The sequence below is a fragment of the Opisthocomus hoazin genome, chromosome 10 (genome assembly GCF_030867145.1).
Source record: "Opisthocomus hoazin isolate bOpiHoa1 chromosome 10, bOpiHoa1.hap1, whole genome shotgun sequence".
Taxonomy (NCBI): Eukaryota; Metazoa; Chordata; class Aves; order Opisthocomiformes; family Opisthocomidae; genus Opisthocomus; species Opisthocomus hoazin.
The window spans coordinates 32,899,627-32,920,310 of NC_134423.1; the positions used below are offsets into that span (position 1 = coordinate 32,899,627).

Consider the following 20,684-nt stretch of genomic DNA (forward strand, 5'->3'; position numbering starts at 1 on the left):
GGACGCCATGCTGCGGGTGCTGCGCGGGGGAGCGGCACCGGCTGCCCGCTGCCTGGGGCCCGCAGCCCAGTGCACGGTGCCTGCTCCTGCTCCCCAGAGCCTGCTGCCCGGTGCCCACTCCCCAGTGCCTGGTGCCTGCTCCCTGCTGCCCGGTGCCCGCTCCCCGCAGCCCAGTGCCCCACCACCAGGCAGGCGCTGCCGGCCACCGGGCGCTGCGGGAGGGCGGTGGGCAGTGTCCCGGCTGTGCCTTGCCGCGGCTGGCTGCCCTCTCCTCGCGGGTGCTGTTCGGCCCAGCTCAGCCACGCACCCTCGCCAGTGCCCAGCCCGCGGGTGTCACCCGGGGCCAGCGCCAGTGGCTCAGCAGTGCCCAGTGCCAGGCCCCGGCCAGTGCCCAGCACGGGGAGAGCGGTGGGCGGCTTCTGACCCCACGCAGCGCCCAGCTGCCTGCCACGGGCCCTCTGCCTGGTCACCCCTCGTCCCTGTGCCGCCCCTCTGGGCTCCGCACAGGCACCCATGGGTGACAGGAGGGCTCGGGTTGTGCAGGTTTGGCCCCGGTGCCTGCAGGCTGCCCGTGGGCCTGCTGCCCCCCCTGCCTGCCCAGCTCACACTCCCTGTGCCGCCATGTCCTGTGTCACCTCTGCCCAGAGGAGACCTCCCTGCTTCTGCTCCCTGCCCTGAACCCAGCTTCCGAGCGGCAGCACCCTGTGCCGTCCCTGACCTGAGCTGTTCGTGCCTGTGCATGCGTGTGTACGAACACGTGCGTGTGTGTGAGCACCATGAGGGCTCCTGAAAGCGGCAGGGATGTGAGCCTCTCCACAGTGCCAGGGCTGCCACGCTCAGCTCTGATGGTGCTTTCTCTCTTGCAGGTGGGAGCGGGGCCCGGCCCCAGTCTGGCTCCACCTTGGCTCTCCTCCTCTGCCTGCCCCGCTGCTTTGTGTGAGCATCCCGCTAATAAACCTGCGATGGGCACACAGCTCTGCTCCTGCACGCCTGCCTGCCAGACACGCGGCCCCAGAGCACCTTTCCCTGTCCAGCCCAGGCTCCCTGCAGCGCCTGGCACCCTGCAGCAAGCTCCCCCCAGCCCCGGCTCCCTATCCACATGCAGTCCCTTGCGGCCTCCCAGACCAGGGGAGCCCCAGTGGCCCCGCTGGCCCCTTCGCCAGGGCAGCAGTGGCTCAGGACAATCCCAGGGAGGGCTGCTCAGGGCAGGCACAGGAAACCCGGGCCCGGGCAGGTGCCCCTCTGCAGGGCACAGGGCACTGGGGAGATCAGCGGGGCGGTGGGTGCTGGGGGGCTGGGGTAAGGAGGAGACCAAGCCACGGCTACAGCAGCGCACGTTTATGGGGTCTGGCCTGGCGTGTTTTGGGTAACAGGACGCAGCGACATGCTGGGCACAGAGATCGCGTAAGCTATGTGGGAAGCTGGGTCCCGCTGGGCTGGCGCTGCCTCGGTCCAGCTCAGTGCCGGAACTGCGGCACCGGGGAGGGGATGCGGATGTCCTGCCCCTTCTCCAGCCGCCGCTCACAGTCGATCAGGTAGTTCACACCGTCTATCACCAGCTGCACCAGCTCCACCTGCACCAGGAGCACACACGTCCTGACTCGGGGGCTGTCCTGGGGGCCGCACCAGCAAGGCACCCGGCTGGCCCCACTGCGCTGAGGGCTGGTGTCGCCACCCCCAGTCCCCGGTGCTGGCCCCAGCACACAGCCCCAGAGCTCTTCGGGCGCCGCGGGCCTGTCATGCACATGCACTCCAGAACTTCCCTCCCCAAAAGCAACTCTGCCCAGCACCCACCTCAGACTTCCCCAGCCGGTCCAGATTGGAGATGTCGAAGACGCTGCCAGTAGCCGCAGTGTCCACACCGCCTGTCCCACGCTTCTGTAGCCGGAGGTTCTCCAGGATCTTAGGGAAGCGGTTGTCCTGGTGCCCAGAGAAGGTGTCAGTGCTCAGCGGGACCATCGGCAAGGGAGTCAGGGTCCTGCAGTCAACTGCTCCCTGGGGCAGCCCTCCCACCACGCACCCCATCAGCAGGCTCATGATCCCCACAGGGAGCCCTGCCCTGAGCAGACCCAGGCTGGCAGCTGGGTCCCCGGCCCCTCCAGCCATGGATGCAGGTGTGGGCTGGGCCGTACGCTCCGCTTCCTGGGGGAACCTGAGTGAGGTCCAGGGCCGGGTGCCATGCAGTCCTGCACCTCCCACCCGGCTGGGCCCCCCGCAGCCCTGGCCTGGCTCCCCACAGGACTGGCCATGGCAATACCTTGCTGAGCAGCGGCAGCTTGATGTGGACGCCTGCTCGCAGCCCGGTGCCCAGGTTGGAGGGGCAGGTCAGGATGTAACCCAGCTTCTCGTTCCACATGAACTCCCAGCCCCGCTCCTGGATGAGCCGCTCCACCTGGGGCGGAGGCACGGGCATCAGCTCAGCCCCGGCCGTGGGGTGCCAAGGCCTCAGCACGGCAGCACTGCCCAGCCGCAGCCGAGCGCAGGGGCAGCCCCGCAGCGGCCCTGCGTGCCCGTCCGCCTGTCCACGGGGCCGGTGCAGCGGGGGCTGGCGGTCACTCACCTCCTTCAGGCCCCGACAGAATCGCTCAAAGACGCGCTTCATGTTGCCACCCTTCTCCATGGAGATGATGCGTGTGTGGTCCTCCTCGTTGATCCAGATCAGGAAGGTCTTCTCATTGTTGTGCCTAGAGACAGGACAGTGTTTGGCTGCGCTGGCAACCGGCAGAGCCCCCGTGCCCACCCAGACACTTGTGCCAGCCTCAGCCATGCCCCTTCTGCCCCTTTGGCCATGGTGCCAGTGCTGCGCCGTGGTCCCGGCACTCTGCCTGTGCCCATGGCAGGGACCGTGTTTCCAGAGCACAGCCTGGCAGCAAGGCAGACAGCCAGGAGATGCTCCTGGAGATGGGCCAGTGTTCTTCCACACGCACTGCTGTGGGCGACGGGTGCTGGCTCCGATGCCATGGGCACGGGCAAGCGCTGCTGCAGAGGAGTAGCGCAGTGCCAGTGTGGTGGCAGCCCTGCCTGGACTGGGGACAGGACCACGGCTCCTGCACCGTGCAGGCGGTGGGAGGGGGCTGTGAGGCACGGGGTGCGTGTTGGGGGGCTGGGTTAGGGGGTGGCTGGAGCTGGGGACCATGTGTGCCGCGGAGCTGTTTTCCATGAAGCTGCTATCAAGGCGCGGTGCCAGCGAGGGCGGTGTGGGCGAGTGCGTGTGCCGGCTGTCACTCTGCGGGTGCGGGGGATGTTGCGGGGGATGCCGCATGGCTGTGCAGATGCCGGGAGGGAGCAGTAAGATGCAGTCGTGGCAGGATAATTTGGGGGCGGGTCGAGTGTGCCCAGGGAGCGCTGGGGGTTGCCTTGGGAGCAGAAGGCAGTTACAGGTTTTTGGCAGCCTAGAGCACAAGGTGCTACACGATGGTGAGAGCGGGCAGGACCGGCAGCAGGGGCTGGCTCCAAAGCCCCGCTTCTTCGGAGGACGCTGTGGTTTGTGTATGGAGCAGCTGGCTGCTGACTGCAGTGCACAAGGGGCTCCCAGGTCAGGTGTGAGCAGGGAGAGCCCAGCTCTGCGTGGCCATAGAGCCTGGGGTGGATGCAGACCAGGGCCACTGGGGTCTGCGGTGCGGCAAGCACAGGGAAGATGGGTGGTGGTGGGGGGGCAGCATTCCCCCCCCCATTTCTGCCCTGCTGACTCCCCGATGCCTGGGAAGATCCTCACCAGATCCCTCGGGCGTCGGGCCAGTCCCGGGCCATTCCTGCTGCCGTCAGGAGCGGGGACACCGGCTTGTCGAAGAGGAAGTGGTCCTGGAGGGAGGCAGAGTGTGTGGGGTTGCAGGGCTGCCCAGCTGGTGCCAGGGCACCCTGTTGCACTGGTCCCAGCCTGCCATGCAGTCAATGCACTGCCGCTGTCCCAGGCAGGGCAAGCTCGCCTGCTGTCCCTGCCTGTGGGCAGGAGCCCCTGCCTTCCTGGCCAGGGAGGCAGGGGGCTGCTGGTGCACAGCCCACCCGTAACAGAGGCTGACAGGCACTGGCCGTGTGCCATGAGCCCGCCTTCCCCTGGGCACAGGCAGGGACATGGGGCGAGAGCCTGAGGGGACCACGAGCTGCTAGGGCTGTCTTCAGTGAGCTCCATCCTCCCCTGGCTGGGAAGGGCTGAGCAGCACCAGCAGCACCCTCTGCACCGCAGTGCAGCCTTGCTGGGGCAGGGGGTCCTGGTCCCACAGGACAGCGGGGCTGGGAAAGGAAGATATGGTCCCCCGGAGAGGCAATGCCAGGGAAGGGCTCCTGCTCCATGGGCACCCGGGGTGAGTGGCCAGGAGCTGCACTGACTCACATCAATGAGCTGCTGCTGCTCCCTCTCCGTCATCTCGCTGAGGCGGTAGTACCGTCCCGCCAGGTCTCCGGTGAGGCCGTTCAGCGCTTCCACAGCCACCTTCTCCACCTCTCGCCGCTCAGCACGGGTGCAGGCTGGTGGCAGGCTCAGCCCACGGATGCTGCGCCCGGTCCGGACCCGGGAGGAGAGCACATAGCGCTCATCAAAGTGACCAAACTTTATCTGGAACAGACACGAGCCGTGGGGCGCTTATGGGGTGGTGCTGGTGCTGGCAGGGGCCGGGTCCCCTGTGGATGGGGAATGACCCTGTGTGCAGCACCACTGCCTGGCCCGCGCACCTTGTTGGCATCCAGGTCTGTGACGTGCTTCATGGTGCGGGGGTTGTATCCGTTGTGCCGCTCCTGAATCACAGGGTCAAACAGGTCAGCAAACACCTGGAAGCAAGCAGGATGATGTGAAACACTGCAGACCCAGCGCCCCACGAAGCCCCTGCCACAAGCTCAGCGCAGTCCCACTGCCAGCATGAGGCACGTGGCAGCAGCGGGGCTGCAGAGGGGGGCTGGGGGCCACGGCACGTCCTGCAATGCAATGGCCATCCACAGGGCTGGAGCTGCCCAGGCAAGTGGGGCTCGGGGAAGGAGGAGGAGGAGGTTGCAGGGCTCTGGGAACAGCTGCTGTGAAGGAGCCCTGTGTTCCCAAGGGACACGCTGGGGCTGGCCAAGGGCTGGGCAGGAGCAGGCAGGCAGTAACACCCCAGGCTGCTGGATGCTCCGCAGCACCCGGCACTGCCTGCGCTGCTGCAGGTGCCCTGGGGAGCCTGGATCATGGCAGCGCTCTGGCCACCACGCACCTCGTAGGTTTCTTCATCGCCAGCTACCATGCCCACAGTCTTGATGAAGGGGTGGCCAGGGTTGTCCACACCCGTCTGGATGCACTGGTCCAAGGTCCAGCCATTTGGGGTTGCTTTGTCACAGAGCTTGGCATAGATGGCTGGTGTCAGGTTGCTGGCCATGCAGTTGTTGTGTTTCCGCAGGTCGGGGTACTCAGCGCTGCGGGAGGAGAGACTGATGAGTCCTCTGGGGCCAGGGGACCCCAGCACTAGTGTCCTTGCCCCCCAGAGACCCTCAGGACAGGCGTGGACAGGGGAGCTCTGGGGAGGGAGGTCAAGCTGCTCCGCATATCTGCACCAGCAAAGGCCAGCTGGGAGCAGGAACGCAGTCATGGGTATTGCATGGTGAGGGCAGAGAGCAGCATGAGCTGAGGGCTGACACTGCCACAAGGACAAGAGTCCACGAGCAAATCTGGACTGGTTGGTAGGGTGTGGCTCCTTATCAGCCGCGCACCAGGGCCCCAGGGTTGGGAGAGCTTGCCGGGGGAGCGGCAGCAGCCACGTCAGCCCTAGCCCCGCGCTGGGGCACAGGCAGCTGGCAGGAGCCTCTGTGCTGAGCTGCCGGGGCAGCCGGGCCCGCGGAAGGGGGTCTCGCTCCCCTTCTCTTCCCTGGGGCTGCCCAAGGGGAGGGTGGGTGCTCCCGCTGCCCCTTCCGCCCAGCACCAGGCTCTGCCCAAGCAGCAAGCAGGGCAGGCAGGACACGCAGCCCTCGGGGGCCCTGGTGTGCCTGGCCCCTGGGCCCCAGCCAGGCGCCCCGGCCCCTGGCCCTGCACCCCCGGGTGCTGCAGGGCAGGAGATCGGTTGACCCCGATCTGCAAGCCGGTGGGAACCACACTGCTCTGGTGCAGTTTATTGTATTAGGGGGATGCTTTCCTCTAATCAGCTTAGCGGGAGGCCGTCTCCTGACCTCATTCCCACTTTAGCCAGGCTTTGTGCTTGTTCTGTGCTCTCGGGGTAATTGGCAAGGCAGGACCCGACAGTGGTCTCCTTGGCCAAATCCCGCCGGCCAGGAGGTAGTGCCTCCGCTTGCCTCAGCGGGACAGGACTGGCCCTTGTCAGCCCAGGTGACCTGGCTGGTGGCTGGAGGGGGTCCCACGACCCCTGGGGACGCCTGTCTCCTCTCCCAGGAGGCTGACTTGGGCGTGGGGGGTCGTCCACGCAGGAGAAGAGGAGCCGAGGCTAGTGCAGGTCTGGGTCGGTGGGAGCAACAGCCAGCCACCATCCCCAGCAACAAGTCCTGGCACCCTCCCAGCGCCCAGGTCCTGCTCCCGAGCTGGGCGTCCGCACAGGGCGCCGGGTCCGGCTGCCAGCGCCTGGCCCTGGTGCTGCAATGCAGAGTGCTGTCGCTGCAGCCGCCTCCTCCCCTGCATCTGCCGGCCAAGGAATGTGCGTTGGCCCTTCGCCTACAGCTTGGCTACTGCTTGTGGCTTCCTGCGCTTTGCAGAAAGAAAGGGAGGTAGGGCTTACATTGTCTGCTTTGCTTAGGGAAGCACTCGGCTCCAGCCTGGACCAGTGCAAGGAGGCGTTTGCTCCAGGCAGGAACTCGTCCCAGGCCGTGCAGGCTCAGGGCTGCTCCCCCAGCCCACACACATATCTGTGTCGTGTCAAGATGCTCCATTTCAGAGGCAGACTTGTCGTGTATGGGACCTCCCCCACTGCTCCTGCTGCCAGCTGGCTACGGACCCATGTTTGCCCAGGGAGAGATGCTCTGGTGAAAAGCATTTGCTGATCAGAATGGGACACTTCAGCAAGTTCCTTCCTGTCCCCCCGCACGGGCAGTGCCACCTGGCACGCCAGGACCACCGCCTGCCCACCCTGCTTTCCACCCTGGGAGCAGTGGACTGTGTTCAGAGAGCCAGCAAAGGTTGCTAAGGGAAGCAGGCTTACTGCCAGTGAGCAGAAGATGGCTGTGCGCTTAAGCATGCTGCCTGCTATGGTCAGTCCACACCTTCACCAAGGTGTTCAGAGAGTCCAAAACCCTGAGAGACTCTGGCCCCTGCTTGCAGGGTCTGTGCCTGCTGCAGGGGTGGTTTAGCTCCTGGCCTGAATGCACGCTCCCCCAGCAGAGCCCTGAATCACAGCCAGCAAGCTGGGGGAATCTCGCTTTGGCCTTTCTCGAGCACCCGAACTAGGCTGGATGGTGCCGGGATCAGCAGGGCAATGCAGGGACCAAGGTGCTGAACACTCAGTGCCGTGCTTGCAGCCGGTGTCCCGCAGAGCTGCAGAGGAGACCGCCCGTCCCTGCGGCCCAGGGCTGGTGGGGAGGGCTCGGGGAGCGGGCGCCACACTCCCACAGTGCTCTCCTGGGTGTCCCAGTGTCCTCACCCACAAGCATGACAGCAGCGCTGCACTTGGCCTTACAGGGGCTGCCTCGGCCCCTTGGCTTTTGTCCCCAAAGCTGACTTTTGAATTATGACCCTGTCGGCACCATCTTTTGTTCCCAGTGCCCCACGGCCAAGCGACAGGCTGGGCTCCCTCCCAGACCCTGGCCGCAAAGGCTGGAAGTGTCTTCAGCGGAATGCGGACATCTGCCAGGAGCGCAGCTCGGCGCAGGGGCTTCATGACCACCCGTGCTGTCATCCTGCCCACTGCCTCGGGCTGCTGCTGCCTGCAGCAACTGCCCTCTCTGCCCTTGCGCGACGGGGTGCTTCGCCGGAGGAGACCTGCGGAGCCATCAGCGGGTGTTGTGCAGTCCACCACCGACCGGGCAGCCTCCCTGGGGGCAGCAGCCCCCTGCATCTGCCCGCAGCTCTTTGCCACTCTCCAGCATCCCGCAGTGCCCTTCCCGGGGTCACCGGCTCTGCGGGTGCCCACTCTGACGGCAGGCCCCAATGCACATGGCCTCTGGAGAGGTGTGGGCGCATGTGGGGCACGCGGCATGGACCCTGCGTGGTGGCGGTGGGCGGGCGGAGCCGGGAGCTGCAGGTTGCTGCAGGCAGCGCAGCACGTGGCTTGTTGACACAGGGAGGAGGGGGCTCGGGCGCTGTGTGGAGACGATTTGGCGGGGAGCCCCGGCGTGGCAGTCCGAACGCAGCACCGTGCCGCGCATGGGACCCCGGCTGGCAGCCGGCACAGCCCTGCCCACGTCCCCTCGGGGGAAGGGGGTGCCCATGCCCTCCCCCCAGCATGGCCATTTGCACTGCGGCACCTCTGACGAGCAGCCGTGGAGTGCGGCGCAGATCCCTCAAGGCTGTTGCCAAAGTCTCGTTATTTAACCTCAAGACTAGAGCAGCAATGTCCCCACGTGGGCTGACTCGCCTCTGCAGAGCGGGATGCTGTGGCTCGCCCCTGGGGTTCTGTCCAGGCTCTTTCCAAGTGCCAGCACCATCACAAAACCGTTCCCAGCCAAACAGACCCTCACAGGAAGCTCATTTTAGAGCTTCTCAGCCACATCCCCTACCTTGATTTCATCCCCTCCTCCAGGCTCAGCTCAGCCCCCTCCTTCCCACAGCCTCTGTCCTTGTTTTCAGCTGGGATATTCTGACCTGCTGTTTTTCCCCAGCCGCTGATCCTGCCACTGCAACATCTTCACAGCACGACTGGCTTGGCCCCTGCCCCTAGCCACAGCAAGGACACAGACGGTGTTTTGGGAGCGCAAGGGGACAGTGGTGTGTGTGGGTTCAGTGGGGACAGGCCAGCCCTCCTCACGCCCAGGTGCCCTTGCCTGCAGGAGCGGAACACGGGCAGAATGCCTGCCTTTCTCACAACAGCCTGCAGGTCTCACAGTCCCGGTGTTTTTCCCTCACCATCCTCACTCGGTGAAGACCTGATGTCTGTGGCCCTGGAGTTGTTCAGAAAGCTTGAAAATGCAGTCTTCTTGGGAGGTGAATAAACAATAACATCCAGCCTTCACCATTCTTCAAACTCACTCCATTTCTGTCCCCTTGCTTCTGTGGCCTGACCCAGCACGTCTGAGCCCCCAGGTCCAGCTCTCAGCACTCTGTCTGCAAGAGCAGGGCTCTCAGCCTGCAATGCAGCGCAGCACCGCTCTCTAACTGCACGGTGTTTGGTGCAGGGATTACAGCAGCCGCATGTGTCTGGAGCACTAACGTGCTGCCTCCTTCCCCACTCCGCTCCTTCACTGTGCGCAGTCTCTGCCGGCATCACGATGGAGAGGAAAACCCACTCTTTGCTCTCCTGCCTCTGAGCTGCGCCAGGCCAAGCAGCCAGCGCCGGTGCAAGGCGGAAGGACCGGCCGGTGGCCACCATGTCCCTCCCCCCTCCCGGCCCTGTCCCTGCCCTGCCCAGTCCTTGTGGGGCACAGGCAGCTGCCACCTCCAGCCCCCATCTTGTTCCATGGTCCTCCCAGTTCCTCGGGGCCAGGCAGCGCGGGCACCAGGCAGGACCTGCCTCCGGCTCTCCGGGCCCCAGTGCCCGTGCTTCCTCACTGTTACGGCAAGTGGCGGTGAGCGGAGCAGCGGTAACACCTCCGTGCATGGCAGCCAAGCGCCCGGCCCTCTCGGGGCCCCACTGGGCTCCCCAGGGAAGCCCTTAGTAAAGAGCAGTTCCAAGGGGGAGCAACACAAGACCTTCTCTGCTGGAGCTTGAACCTTAGCATCACTTTGCAGCTGACACTTATCTGGCTTAAGGGATCAGGCATCGGCTGTGTAATTAGGGCCAGCGGCTCTTGCAGAGCCAGCATTACCCCAAAAGCACCCCTAAGCCAGGCCATGGCTGCGCACGTGGCTGCCCAGCCCGGCTTGGCCCCCTGCCCACCTCCCCGGTGTCCTGATCGCGCAACTCCTCATCCAAAATTTGCCTGCAGGCTGGGGGCTGCCCGCTCCACACCCGTGGGTCCCTCCGGGTCTCCGTTTAAGAACTGCCCCTGAGATGGAAGAGTGAGGACCTGCCAGGAAACCTTTAGTTTCGCAAAGAGAAGTCCCTGGCCTGCAGGCAGGCACTGGGCAGGCTGGCACAGCCAGATGGGCTCGGGCCAGGAGCTGCTGCCAGCCCCCAGGGGCTGCCGGGGAGCCGCTGCCTCCACTCTGACACCGGCCCCGCTGACCGAGCTCCTGGGTTTTTCCCCAGAAGAAGAAAATGAACCCTTTTGCTCCGTCCTGTTCCCACCAGGACATGGGCAAGTCATCCCCGGCTCCTCCGAGAGCGGGGCCGAGCCGCGGCACGTCCTCACCCGCACGGGCTGTCCCGGCGGTGCTGCTCGCCCCGCCCGCCCCGCCGCCCGGCACCCCCAGCCCCGTCCCGCCCGGCATCCCGCAAAGTCCCCCCACGCCCCAGCCCCGCCCCGGGCTGCCGGCGGTTCCGTGCCGGGGCTCCCGGCGGAACGCTGGCGTCCGGAGCCGGCCCGCGGGCACGGGGATGCGCCCGGGGAGGCCCCCGCAAGCCCCGGCCCTGCGTGGGTCCGTGGCGGGGCCCCGCGGCAGCGGAAGGACCCAGCCCAGCCCCGGAGAGCCGGGCCCCGCCGCCCCCCGCCCCGGCGCGGCCGCCTGGCCCTCGGGGGGTCCGGGCAGGGCGCGGAGGCCCTGCCGCGGCGGCGCCGGTACCCTCGGATGCGGGCACGGCGGGACCCGCGGCGGCCCGAGGCAGAGCGGCCCCGTCCAACACGGCTGAGCCCCCGCCGCCGCCGCCGCCGCCCGGGGCCCCGGGGGATCGGTTCCCGGGCGTCCCCGGTCACCCCCGCCCGCGGACGACAAGCGTCGGCCCCGCCGCCCCCACCAGCCGCTCCCGAGCCCCCGCCACGGCCGGAGCCCCGCGCGCTCCCCGGTGCCGGGGGGAACGGCCCCCGCCCGCCGCCCCCCGCACGTGCGCCCCCGCCGCCCGCGCCCGGTACCTGGGCGGGTACCGCCGCCGCTGCCGGTCGCCCGCGCTGACCGTGTCCCGGGCGAGCAGGAAGCCGGCGGCGAGGGAGCCGGCGCCCACCATGGCCAGGAGGCCGGCGGAGCGGCGCGCGGAGAGGACGCGGGCGAAGGTGCTGGCCATCGCGGGGCGGCAGCGCGGCGGGGCGGGCGGCGGACGTGACGGGAATGGGAACGGGAGCGGCAGCGGGAATGGGAATGGCAACGGCGGCGGCGGGCGGGTGCGCGGGGGGCGGGGAGCCGGCCGGGGACGGGGGGGCTGCGACAGCACCGCCACCTGCTCGCGCGCCCCGCCCCGCCCCGCCCCGCCCCAGCCGCCGCACCGGGGCCGTCGCCTTCAGCACCGCGCGCCGGACAGCGCCGGAGGGGCGGCCGCGCCGGGCCCCGCGCCCCGGCTGCGGGCGGGCACGGCACGGCACGGCACGGCACGGCCCGCACGGCGAGGGTGCGGCCGGGGCAAAGTCCGCGCACCTGGAGCCGGGAGCGGCGGGGCGCGGACCCGGGGAGCGGCGGACGCGGCTCCCCGACGGCCCGGAGCCGCGCACTGGACGCGGCCCGGGACGGGTCGCGGGGCGGGCGGCCGGTTCTCGGCGGCCCGGCCTGGCGCGGGCGGCCGTGACAGGCCCTCCCGCCGCGATCCGCGCCGCCGCTCCCCCCCGCCCGCGGCCCCCGCACGCCGGGCCGGGCGGACGGCCCGCGCACGCTGTGCCCGCGGCACCGGCGGGGCAGGGAGTGCGCTGGGGTCCGCCCCGCCTCCCGCCGCCGCAGACTCCGCGGGACGGGAGTGGCCTCCCGGTACAGCCGCGCGCCCTGCCCGGGGTCCCGAGCGACGGGGGGCTGCCCGCCCCGGCCCGGCCGCACTGTCACCGCGGGGGACGCATCGGCCCCCCAGGGCGCGGACCCAAGGCCGCCGGTTGCGGCCCGGCGTCCCGGGAAGCGGTCGCCGTGGTAACGCGGGACTCGGCGGCGCTGCCGGTGGCCGGCGCTGGGCCCGCGCCCCACGTGCGCGCGGCGCGCTCGGCCGCGCAGCGTCCCCCTGCCGCCGCCAGGGGCCGCCACGCCGCGCCCGCCCGGAGCCCGGCCGGCCCGCCCCTCTCCCCGTCGATTGGCTGGCTGCGGCCGTCAGCAGGCCGTGATTGGCCGGCGGCAGCGCCGGCAGTGCAGGGTGTGCTGGGAGGCCGCAGGTGAGCGGAGGGAAATGGCGGCGCCCGGCGTGGCGCCCCCTGCTGCCGCCGGTGGGGCGTCGGGGTGTCCCCAGTGCGCCGAGCCCGTGCCCGAGCCCGAGCCGGGGCTGTGGGCAGGGGGCGCCGGGCCAGGTAGGGGAAGGGAGGGGAAGGGAAAGAGGGGGGCAGCGCGGCGCGGCGGCGACTGACAGGGAGCGCCGGGTAGATGGCACCGGCGGCCCCCGGCAAGGCGCGGCCCGGCTCCCCGCGCGGGCCTGCCGCCCTGCCTGCCCCCGCCCCCGCTCCCCGTCGCCCGCCCGCCCGCCCGCCCCTGTCGGGCCCTGGGCACCCGGCGGCCTCCGGCGCGGCCTGCCCCCCGGCAGCGAGCGCGGCGCGGGAGCTGGGGCCGAGCGCGGCGCTGCCGGTGAGGCGGCAGTCGGGGCCCTGGCCCGGCTGAGCGGGCCCGGCCGCTGCGGGGTCTCGCGGGGAGCGGGCGGGCTGCCGCGGGCCGGCCCGTCCATGTCGGTGCCGCCCGGCTCTCCGGGTGCTCGGCTGCTTCCGCCCGGGCCGGGCCCCGGCGCTGCCCCCGGAGGAGGAGCCGCCGTCCCGCCGCCCGCCGGGAAACCCTCGGGACGGCCGAGCCGGGCGCGCCGGGGTCGGGGTCGGTGCCGGCACCGCTTAACAATCCCATAAAAAGGTCTCATTACCAACAATCTTCTAAGACAGGAATTGCTCTTACTGCTGCAACTGTTGTGTGAGCAACGTGAGGCTTGCTCAGATGTAGAAGTTTGTACTGAATTTGCAGACGGCTTTGTGCAGCCGCGGGAGCTCCTGGCCGGGGAGGGAGCAGCGCTGGCACCGTTGCTGTGCGCTGGCTGGGTTTGAAGGTGTTGACAGATCTGGAGCTCTGAGAGTGCTGGTCGAGCAGGCAGAGCTGCGCGTTTAGAAGCTCGACTTCAGCTTCCTGGTTGTGAACACACGGAACTGCTATGTGAGTAGGACATGGGGAGCTTTTGTTGGCACGCCAAGCCCAAATAGCTTTTAATCATTAACTCTGGAATAAGGTGTTCCTTTTCTTGTGAAGCAATTCAGTGTCTATGATAAGTGTAGAGCTTTCACCTTTTGTATGTAAGTATGTAATTAACCTTAATACAAATAGTCCTTGTGACAATGGTGGTAACTCTTTGGGCAAAGATACTTCACTGATCAAAGCCTGACCTTTCAGGGTTGTTTTTTTTTGTTTGGGTTGTTTGTTTGTTTTTAGTGCCCACAGCAGTTTCAGGTAGTTCAACAGGATGTTCCAGCATTAGTATTTTAAAATGCCAGCTATGTGTATTCTTAAAGGTTACAATCTTGCAGATAACTTGACCTGTTTCAAATGGGGCTGTGGGTCTATAAGCTAAGTTGTCTTTGCCAGCCTGTTGACATGCAGCAGTACCCTGTAGTCCCTGGACCTCCTGCCTGATGCTTCCCCCGGGCTCCCTGGGTGCACAGGCCTGGTGTCCACTCCTAGAGATGCCCCTTCTGCCGCCGTGGCCACTGCCACCAGCGACGTGATCAGCTGTGCTTGTTGCTTCATGCCAAGACTAAAGGCAGTTGTTGTCCTTCAGCCCTCCACTGTAGGGACTGCACTTTCAAGTCATGCATCTGCACCTGTAACAGGCTTTGTTTAAAAAACAAAACAAAACAAAAAAACCAACACCCAAAGCCACTCTTTTAGGGGTTAATGCCACGCTGAGTACAAAGTTAATACAAGACCTGATCATACCTTCTTCTGTCTTAAATTTATGGTGCCTCAGAAGTGGGGTGCCAAGAAAAAGTCTCTGTGAACATCAGCTGAACAGTGCCAGAATGATCTGCTGAGCAACCGGAGAACAACTTACTATCTCATTTCTTATCACTAATACAGAGTAGTCTAGGGAGCTAAATTAGTCCCCGGACACTTAGGGGCAAGGTCTACGTCTCAGTTTCAGGTTGTGTGTCAGCAGCTTCTGATTGCCGTTAGGTGATTATGGTAACATTTGGTATGATTGTGTAGCAGCTCATAGCTGCCCTTCTTGGAAGAGAGTGGAGGGACCTCTTTAGCTGTAGCAGCTGATGCGTACTTCCTTGTGTATCTGTGATGGGATTAGCAAGCCTGAACAGTCTTTACTCAAAGCCAGGACCACCTTTACCTGTCTTGTGTGTGTGTCAGAGCCGTGTTAATGCTTTTGTCTGTCTTGGACAATACAGCCAGCAGCATTAACTCAACACTTAGTTTTGTTGCTGTGATTAGTGGAAGGTGAGACGTGTACCACTCTCAGCAAGAGACTTGTCTGAATGCATGACCTCTGGGAGCAGTTAGCTCAGGAAGCAGTGAGAGTGATGCAGCACCATCAGCATCACGTACTGTCAGTGCCTCTCATAGCTCTAGGTCTGAAGAAAAGAAGTAAGTGTTCGGCGGTGGTGTGGGCTGAGCGCCGCCGTACGGGAACCTTGCTGGTACCATTTCTGTAAGGGAAGCTGGCACCCTCCTGGCACATGAACACTTTGATAGCCCAGCACTAGAGCTGATTCAGGCGTGGTGACAAAACCTCATGTTATTAGCCTTTGATACCAGAACAGAGCTCCACTTGCTTGTTTCCCTTTAAGAGTAACAGTCTGTCTGAATTTTAGATGCCTTAGTTATGCCTGTAGCTAAAAGTTCTGTTTCATCAAGAGTCTGTAGTCTCTCGGTAGAAATCTAGTCAGATGAGGGATTTACTTTAAGAAGAAACTTGAAAACGGTTTTGGTTATACCCTCTGCCTTTCCCCACACCAGAGACAACCTGAGATCATGAGGCTTTCCCTGTTACCACTGAGCGGATGCCTGATGCCTCGGTGGCCGTTGGCTTCGGTGAGGCTCTGGGTTTTTACCTGGTTTGAGTATGGCATGTCATGGACTCTAGAAAGAGGTACAGAGCAAGGCAGATGCTTTTTATCTGAGATAGGAGCAGGAATGTAGAGAACTCATTGCTTTCTTAGTTCTTAGGGCAAAGGTTTTCCTGCTGCTTGATCTTTTTTTTTCCAGGAGGGAGGGAAGAGTGAGGGATTGGAGAAAACAGCCCTCCTCCTCTCCTTGCATGGTTTACTTCATTAAATCATCAGCCAACAGGCTGACAGTGTACTTGCTAAGGTCTTGTTCTACACTGGCGTCCTGAGGCAGCAGGGCACAAGAATGAAAATGCTTCCTGAGCATGTTGGGAATCCTGCGCTTGTCCTTCTGTGGAAATAGTAGGACGATGTGGAGCACACAGTAAAATGCCTGTGTAGCTTTGTCTGCCCGTGCTATTGCTGCCACTAGCAGAGAGCACTGATGGTGAATTACAGCTTTGACTCTCACTGATCGGGACACTTTTCTGTGCCGGGTGGGCACTGTGCTTCAAGGTTTGTGTGGGAGTCGGCAGCACTGGCCTTGGTGCACGAGTGGAATACCATCGTGAGCTGGGAGTCAGGCAGAGGAGGTCGTCCCTGGTGCGGTAGGTGCAAAGTCCAGGCTTGCTGTGTCACCCTTCTGGTTTCTGTGGGGTTGGTGTCGGCTCCCCTGGTAGATCTGGTGTGGTAATCAACGGGCTTGCTGTTGAACCAGTGCCTGGTAGTGTGGCTGCAGGACCTTGTCCGGTGTCCTTCTGCTCCAGTGCTGTGTCTGAGTGCTTGCCTGTTACATCTCCTGTCCTTTCTGGGAGCGCACACAGCCTTTCCGTGTGGAGACGTGCTTTATTTTTACCCTCATTTCACAAACAGCTGGATTGCTCTGTGTGTTTGTTTCTTTTGCCCATTCCAAGCCTGCGTGAATGGATTAAGGTAATCTCTCTCCGTTGTTCCTGGCGAGGGGATTCTCGCCTACCGTGAAACTGTGCTGGCAGCAGACCGATGGTATTTGAGTGTGCCTCCTTTGCTCTGAGAAGAGCAGCTGCCAGAGGACTGGGGACTGACAGCTGTGTATGGCACTATAGTCTCCTACAGTGTACTGGCTGTAAGGGGAAGCATGCTCAAAAGAGGAGAAAATACAGTAACTCTGAGTCGGGAGAATGCTGGAGATCATGTGAGAGCATGAGAAGCAGTGGTAGAGAGTGTCTCATGTCTGTTTTTAGGAAGTACTTAATGACACAAGGTGTTCACAACGTCCTCAAAGTTGCACTTACATGGGAGGAATGCTCTTCACCACTTCATAGTTGGGGAAAACATGGTGAAGGGCAACGTCTTGACATTTATGTATGTGCAGCTATGGTCAGAGGTGAACAGCTGTGTCCTTGGTGTGTACAGGTCATGCGTACTGCCTATTCAGACTCTGTCATTTCTGCGGCAGACAGTGCTGCTACTGTAGGTGACAGTGCAAGACACACTCTTTTCCTGGCATTTATAAAGCACAGCTCATACCCTGATAATCGGCCTCCATGGTCGCAGAGTAAATCAGAGACAACTTGCAAACCCAGAAGCCCTGACCTCCTACAACCAAAACTGTTGCTGATGCTTCCTCTGTGCCCTCTTTCCCTGCCAAAGAGTTGTTACTTCTTCCTTTTCCCTCTTCCCTGCAAACTTATGTGCCTCTCAAACTGCTTTCTCTGTTACTGTAGGTCTTCTTGAGCTGAAAGGATGAAAATTGGCAATTGGAAAGTCACTGTCCTAAGCTTCATCCTAACTTCTGGAGTCCCAGTGGATGTCTTTGGGTGTACAAGCCTGTGAGAGTGTCCCCTGTCCCCTTCCATGATTTAGACAGCAGCTTGGAGCATGCATCATTGTAAGGTTTACATTATTTCAGCACTGGCGATGACACTGTCCCTTTCCTAGTTGGTGCAGAGGGGTTAATTGCACAATGGAGCTGCCTGTCTGAAAAGGTCCTGAATCCTGGATCCCCTCCCACCCTGAGGGTCTCTTCCTGCTCCCTCCTTTCGTGCTGGGGCAGCAGTCCTGGGGCTCACTCATGCCAGATCAGTCCCTGCCCTCCCCACTGTCACCTGTTTCCAGTAGTATCAGCCAGCCCCTGACTTGCCCTGTGTCTGACCTGCTCTATCCCTTTTTGCATTGCTGTGATTCCAGAGCGGGATGGTCGGCCACCGGAGCTGCAATGTCGTCCCTGACGACGTCCAGTGAGGGAGAGATCTCCACTCCCAGGTTTGTTGTTGGTTCCAGGGATGATGAGACAGACTCTCTGGGATCAAACATGAAGACAGACGAAACCGATTTCTTTGAAGATGATGAAGAGGAGGAGTCGGTAAGGAGTTCCCAGTGTTCTGGGTTGGAGCATCTGTGCAGAATTTCTGTCCCTCAGCCAGGGTTTGCCCGGTCGCTGCTGGTTGGCTGCGTGGCACAACTGTGGGGAGCGACAGTGTCGTTTCTGACAGGACGTGTTGCATTGTCGTGCTGCTGTACTCGATGCTTCATGCTGCAGTAGATTCTAGCCTGTTCGCTTGTAGGTCTTTTTCAGGTACAATAGTGGATTTCTTTGTCCTAGCAACTTAACCCTGACACTCCTGTAACCCTTTCTGTTTCACCAGTGAAATTTTGAGGAAAACTCTGGGAGCTGTGGAAAGGGAAAAGGTGTGTCTGCAGAGAGGAAGCATTTACTCTTTTCTGTAACCTCCAGGAACAGGATGCAGAAAGGAGAATGATCTCCAGCTCCTGACTGCTTTTGGCCACTGTTCAGTGTTATGTTAAATGTTACATGGGCTGTTCTGCATAGTGGACGTGGATGCTGCAGGGACACTGCTGCTGGTTGTGTGAATTGCTGGGACCACATGCCAGTGCAGCGATTGTGTCCATTGCCTCTGTACCCTGAGTCTCCATTGCAAGTGGGTTGTTGGCCTAGGAGTCCACATGGGCTCCCCTCAAACCCAGCAGAGTTGTGTACCTTGATGCTCAACAAAGAGCAGTTTATCAGATGTGGTGAAGGATTTGGAAGCCCTTTCACTTTCCGGGTGTTATTTTTGCTGTGGAACCTCCTTGGCTTTGCAAGTCAGTGCAGTAACTTCTGTAGTCTCAGCTTACAGTTTGAAGCTGTTTGTGCTGTGCAACCCACAGTCCTGTGTGTATCCCTTCAGAAGATCCCACTGCATTTAATCTTGCTTGGGCCAGAGTTAATCTGTCAGGAAAACATCCAGTCTGGGGTTTCTAGACACTGATGGAAGATCCACCACAGACCTTAGCCTGCTCCGCTGTTAGGGTTACCAATGCTTTTTGAATGCACACCTTCTCTCTTGACTTACTGAACTTCGTCCCACTGGATGTTGTTGTACCTTTGACAGATACATGGAAGAGCACTTGGTACTGTTTCTCTTCTACTCGTAGCTACTATTACTGTTGTAATCTCCCCTTCATTTTCTCTCAAATACGACAATCGGACAGAGCTCCTGGACTTTCTTGCTATAAAACTTTTGCGGCTCTTCTCTGAGCCTGCCTAAGTCCACCAACCGTCTTGGTGAGTTATGGGCCAGAGAACATGATGTGAGATTCCAGGCCCTGCTGCTTGTTCAGGTGCCCTGTATTTAGTTCTGACCTTAGCGTTAGTGCCCAGTAAAAGGAGGAGATACATACTGCCTGGTAAAGACGTGGCTGTTTTGGGCTGCTCTTGCATGATGTCTTCCAGTGGACTTTAGTGGGAACTGGAAGTGTGTATGAGTTTGAGTCTAGCAAGAGCTGTGAGTGCATAATGTTGGAAGAAAATCCCTTGTTTGTTCTGCATTGCTGCATTTCTATACTGCTATAGTTTAAATTTAGTAAAGTAGTTAACCCTGTACTAAACTGATCTCTGTCTTCCCTTAGCCACCTGAACGTCAGATTGTGGTTGGAATCTGTGCCATGACCAAAAAGTCCAAGTCAAAGCCCATGACACAGATTCTAGAGCGTCTGTGCAAATTTGAGTATATCACAGTGGTGATTATGGGCGAAGATGTTATTCTGAATGAACCGGTGGAGAACTGGCCCTCTTGTGACTGCCTAATATCATTCCACTCCAAAGGTAAAAAAATCTGTGGCAGGCCTTAGCCTACTTGAGATCTGGACAAGGGATCTTCCACTCATTCTTCCGCCCCCCCCCCCCCCCCCTGTATTTCAGGATTCCCCCTGGATAAAGCTGTTGCTTATGCCAAGCTGTGCAAGCCATTTCTGATTAATGACCTTGATATGCAGTATTATATCCAGGACAGGTAGGGGTCTGTGATCCACTAAACCCCCTTCTCTCTTCCTTTGTTTGATTCCTCTCTTCAGCATGCCGTGCAAACTTTGTCTTCCTGGCCACAAGCAAACGAGTGAGATGGGGAGGAACGGGACCTTAGCAGTGGATTTTAGGGGTTGTTATCTAAAACATGGAGGGGAATAGATTAATGTGTAAAACCACTGAGACTTGGTGTGTTTTGTTTTCTGGTGCAAATGTCTTGTAAGGAATGACTAGATGAAGTATGACATGGAAGAGGTCTCACAGAACGAGATTGCCACGACTAAGACAAAAAGACTAGTCTGAGTAGGAAAGCCAAGTAGAGGGATGGGATTCTGGGACAGAAATTGGGAGCAAGGCCAGGTCAGATTCTGAGGAGGATATGTTGGTCAGACACCTCAAGGGGCCTCTCAGTCAGCCCTTGGTAAAGGTCACCAGCAGTCACATACTTCAGTGCCTACAGACAGGCTGGTTTGATTGCATGTGCGTAGGGCTCATACCAGACTCCAGATATCCTGCCATGTCTTTGGGTTGTGAGCGGTGTTCTTGTGGGTCCTGACAGGCACCCTACGGTGCAACTCCAGTGGAAGAATTGCGGTTTCCCCACTGACATCAGATGAAAAGAGGCTCTGCTACATCTGCCTGGCCTGGGCGTTGGACAGCTTAGCGTGGCAAGGCACCCTTCAAGAGGGCAGATCTGGAGAGGTGCTGTGTGCTGGGTGTGGTGCTGTGGATTGGGCACGTGCTAGTAAATGAGCATCTGTGCTTAGACCAGGCAGAGATTTACTCTGGGACATCTCTGTCAGGAGTAGGACCGAGGCATTCCCCGTAGCCTGTAGATTTTGTCTGGAGAGCATGTGCTGAGAAATATTTGCACCATATCTTGAGGTTTCTTTGTATTCATATGACTTTGTTCTTCGTCAGTGAGAGTGAAGCCTTTCCCTTGGCTTGTACTGAGGACCTTCTAGACTCTGCTGACGCTGTTTCTGTCTTCTGCAGGCGTGAAGTGTATCGTATCCTTCAGGAAGAGGGGATAGACTTGCCCCGCTATGCTGTGCTCAATCGAGACCCTGATAGACCAGAAGGTCAGTGTCCAGGCTCTGCCAAAAGGCATTTTCACATATTGGACTATTTAAAATACTGTGCAGAGAACAGGTGCTGATTGTCAGCTTAAAGAGGCCTGATTCGCATGTCTGTTGTTTTTTGTGGACAAAGGTCCCAGCAGCAAGACTCGCAGGCTGGCCAGGAATGGAGGGCTCTGGCTCTGCACCGGGGCTGTCTCACCCTTTCCTAACATGCTGCTGCTGTGCTTTGTCTT

At 61.4% G+C, this 20,684-nt stretch overlaps 2 protein-coding genes across 11 annotated transcripts in view; one reads left to right on the forward strand and one right to left on the reverse strand.

The window, feature by feature from the left end:
* Nucleotides 1-1,323: 1,323 nt before the first annotated feature.
* Nucleotides 1,324-11,269, reverse strand: CKMT1A (creatine kinase, mitochondrial 1A). Its single transcript, XM_075432267.1, has 9 exons — nt 11,008-11,269; nt 5,181-5,379; nt 4,669-4,764; nt 4,331-4,552; nt 3,716-3,801; nt 2,561-2,684; nt 2,258-2,392; nt 1,795-1,920; nt 1,324-1,574 (listed from the first exon to the last, which is right to left on the reverse strand). The coding sequence occupies exons 1-9, from the start codon at nt 11,154-11,156 to the stop codon at nt 1,458-1,460; spliced, it is 1,254 nt and encodes a 417-aa protein (XP_075288382.1). The 5' UTR covers nt 11,157-11,269; the 3' UTR covers nt 1,324-1,457.
* PPIP5K1 (diphosphoinositol pentakisphosphate kinase 1) overlaps nt 11,018-20,684 on the forward strand; it is a 52,200-nt gene continuing 42,533 nt past the window's right edge. For 8 of the 10 annotated variants that reach the window (XM_075432261.1, XM_075432255.1, XM_075432259.1 and 5 more), the window contains exons 1-6: nt 12,232-12,348; nt 16,791-16,954; nt 17,254-17,428; nt 18,976-19,171; nt 19,268-19,358; nt 20,366-20,451. In XM_075432261.1, coding sequence (XP_075288376.1) covers nt 17,282-17,428; nt 18,976-19,171; nt 19,268-19,358; nt 20,366-20,451 — 520 coding nt within the window. In that variant the 5' untranslated portion in view covers nt 12,232-12,348; nt 16,791-16,954; nt 17,254-17,281. The other 2 variants (XM_075432256.1, XM_075432257.1) reach the window with 2 other exon arrangements.

What these genes read in the sequence shown, in the direction of transcription:
- CKMT1A (XM_075432267.1), bottom strand. Translation starts at nt 11,156, where the DNA reads ATGGCCAGCACCTTCGCCCGCGTCCTCTCCGCGCGCCGCTCCGCCGGC. An exon ending in GCGATGAAGAAACCTACGAG is followed by an intron (nt 4,765 to 5,180) that starts GTGCGTGGTGGC and finishes GCTTGCTTCCAG; the next exon opens with GTGTTTGCTGACCTGTTTGA. An exon ending in TCTGTCGGGGCCTGAAGGAG is followed by an intron (nt 2,393 to 2,560) that starts GTGAGTGACCGC and finishes CCTCCGCCCCAG; the next exon opens with GTGGAGCGGCTCATCCAGGA.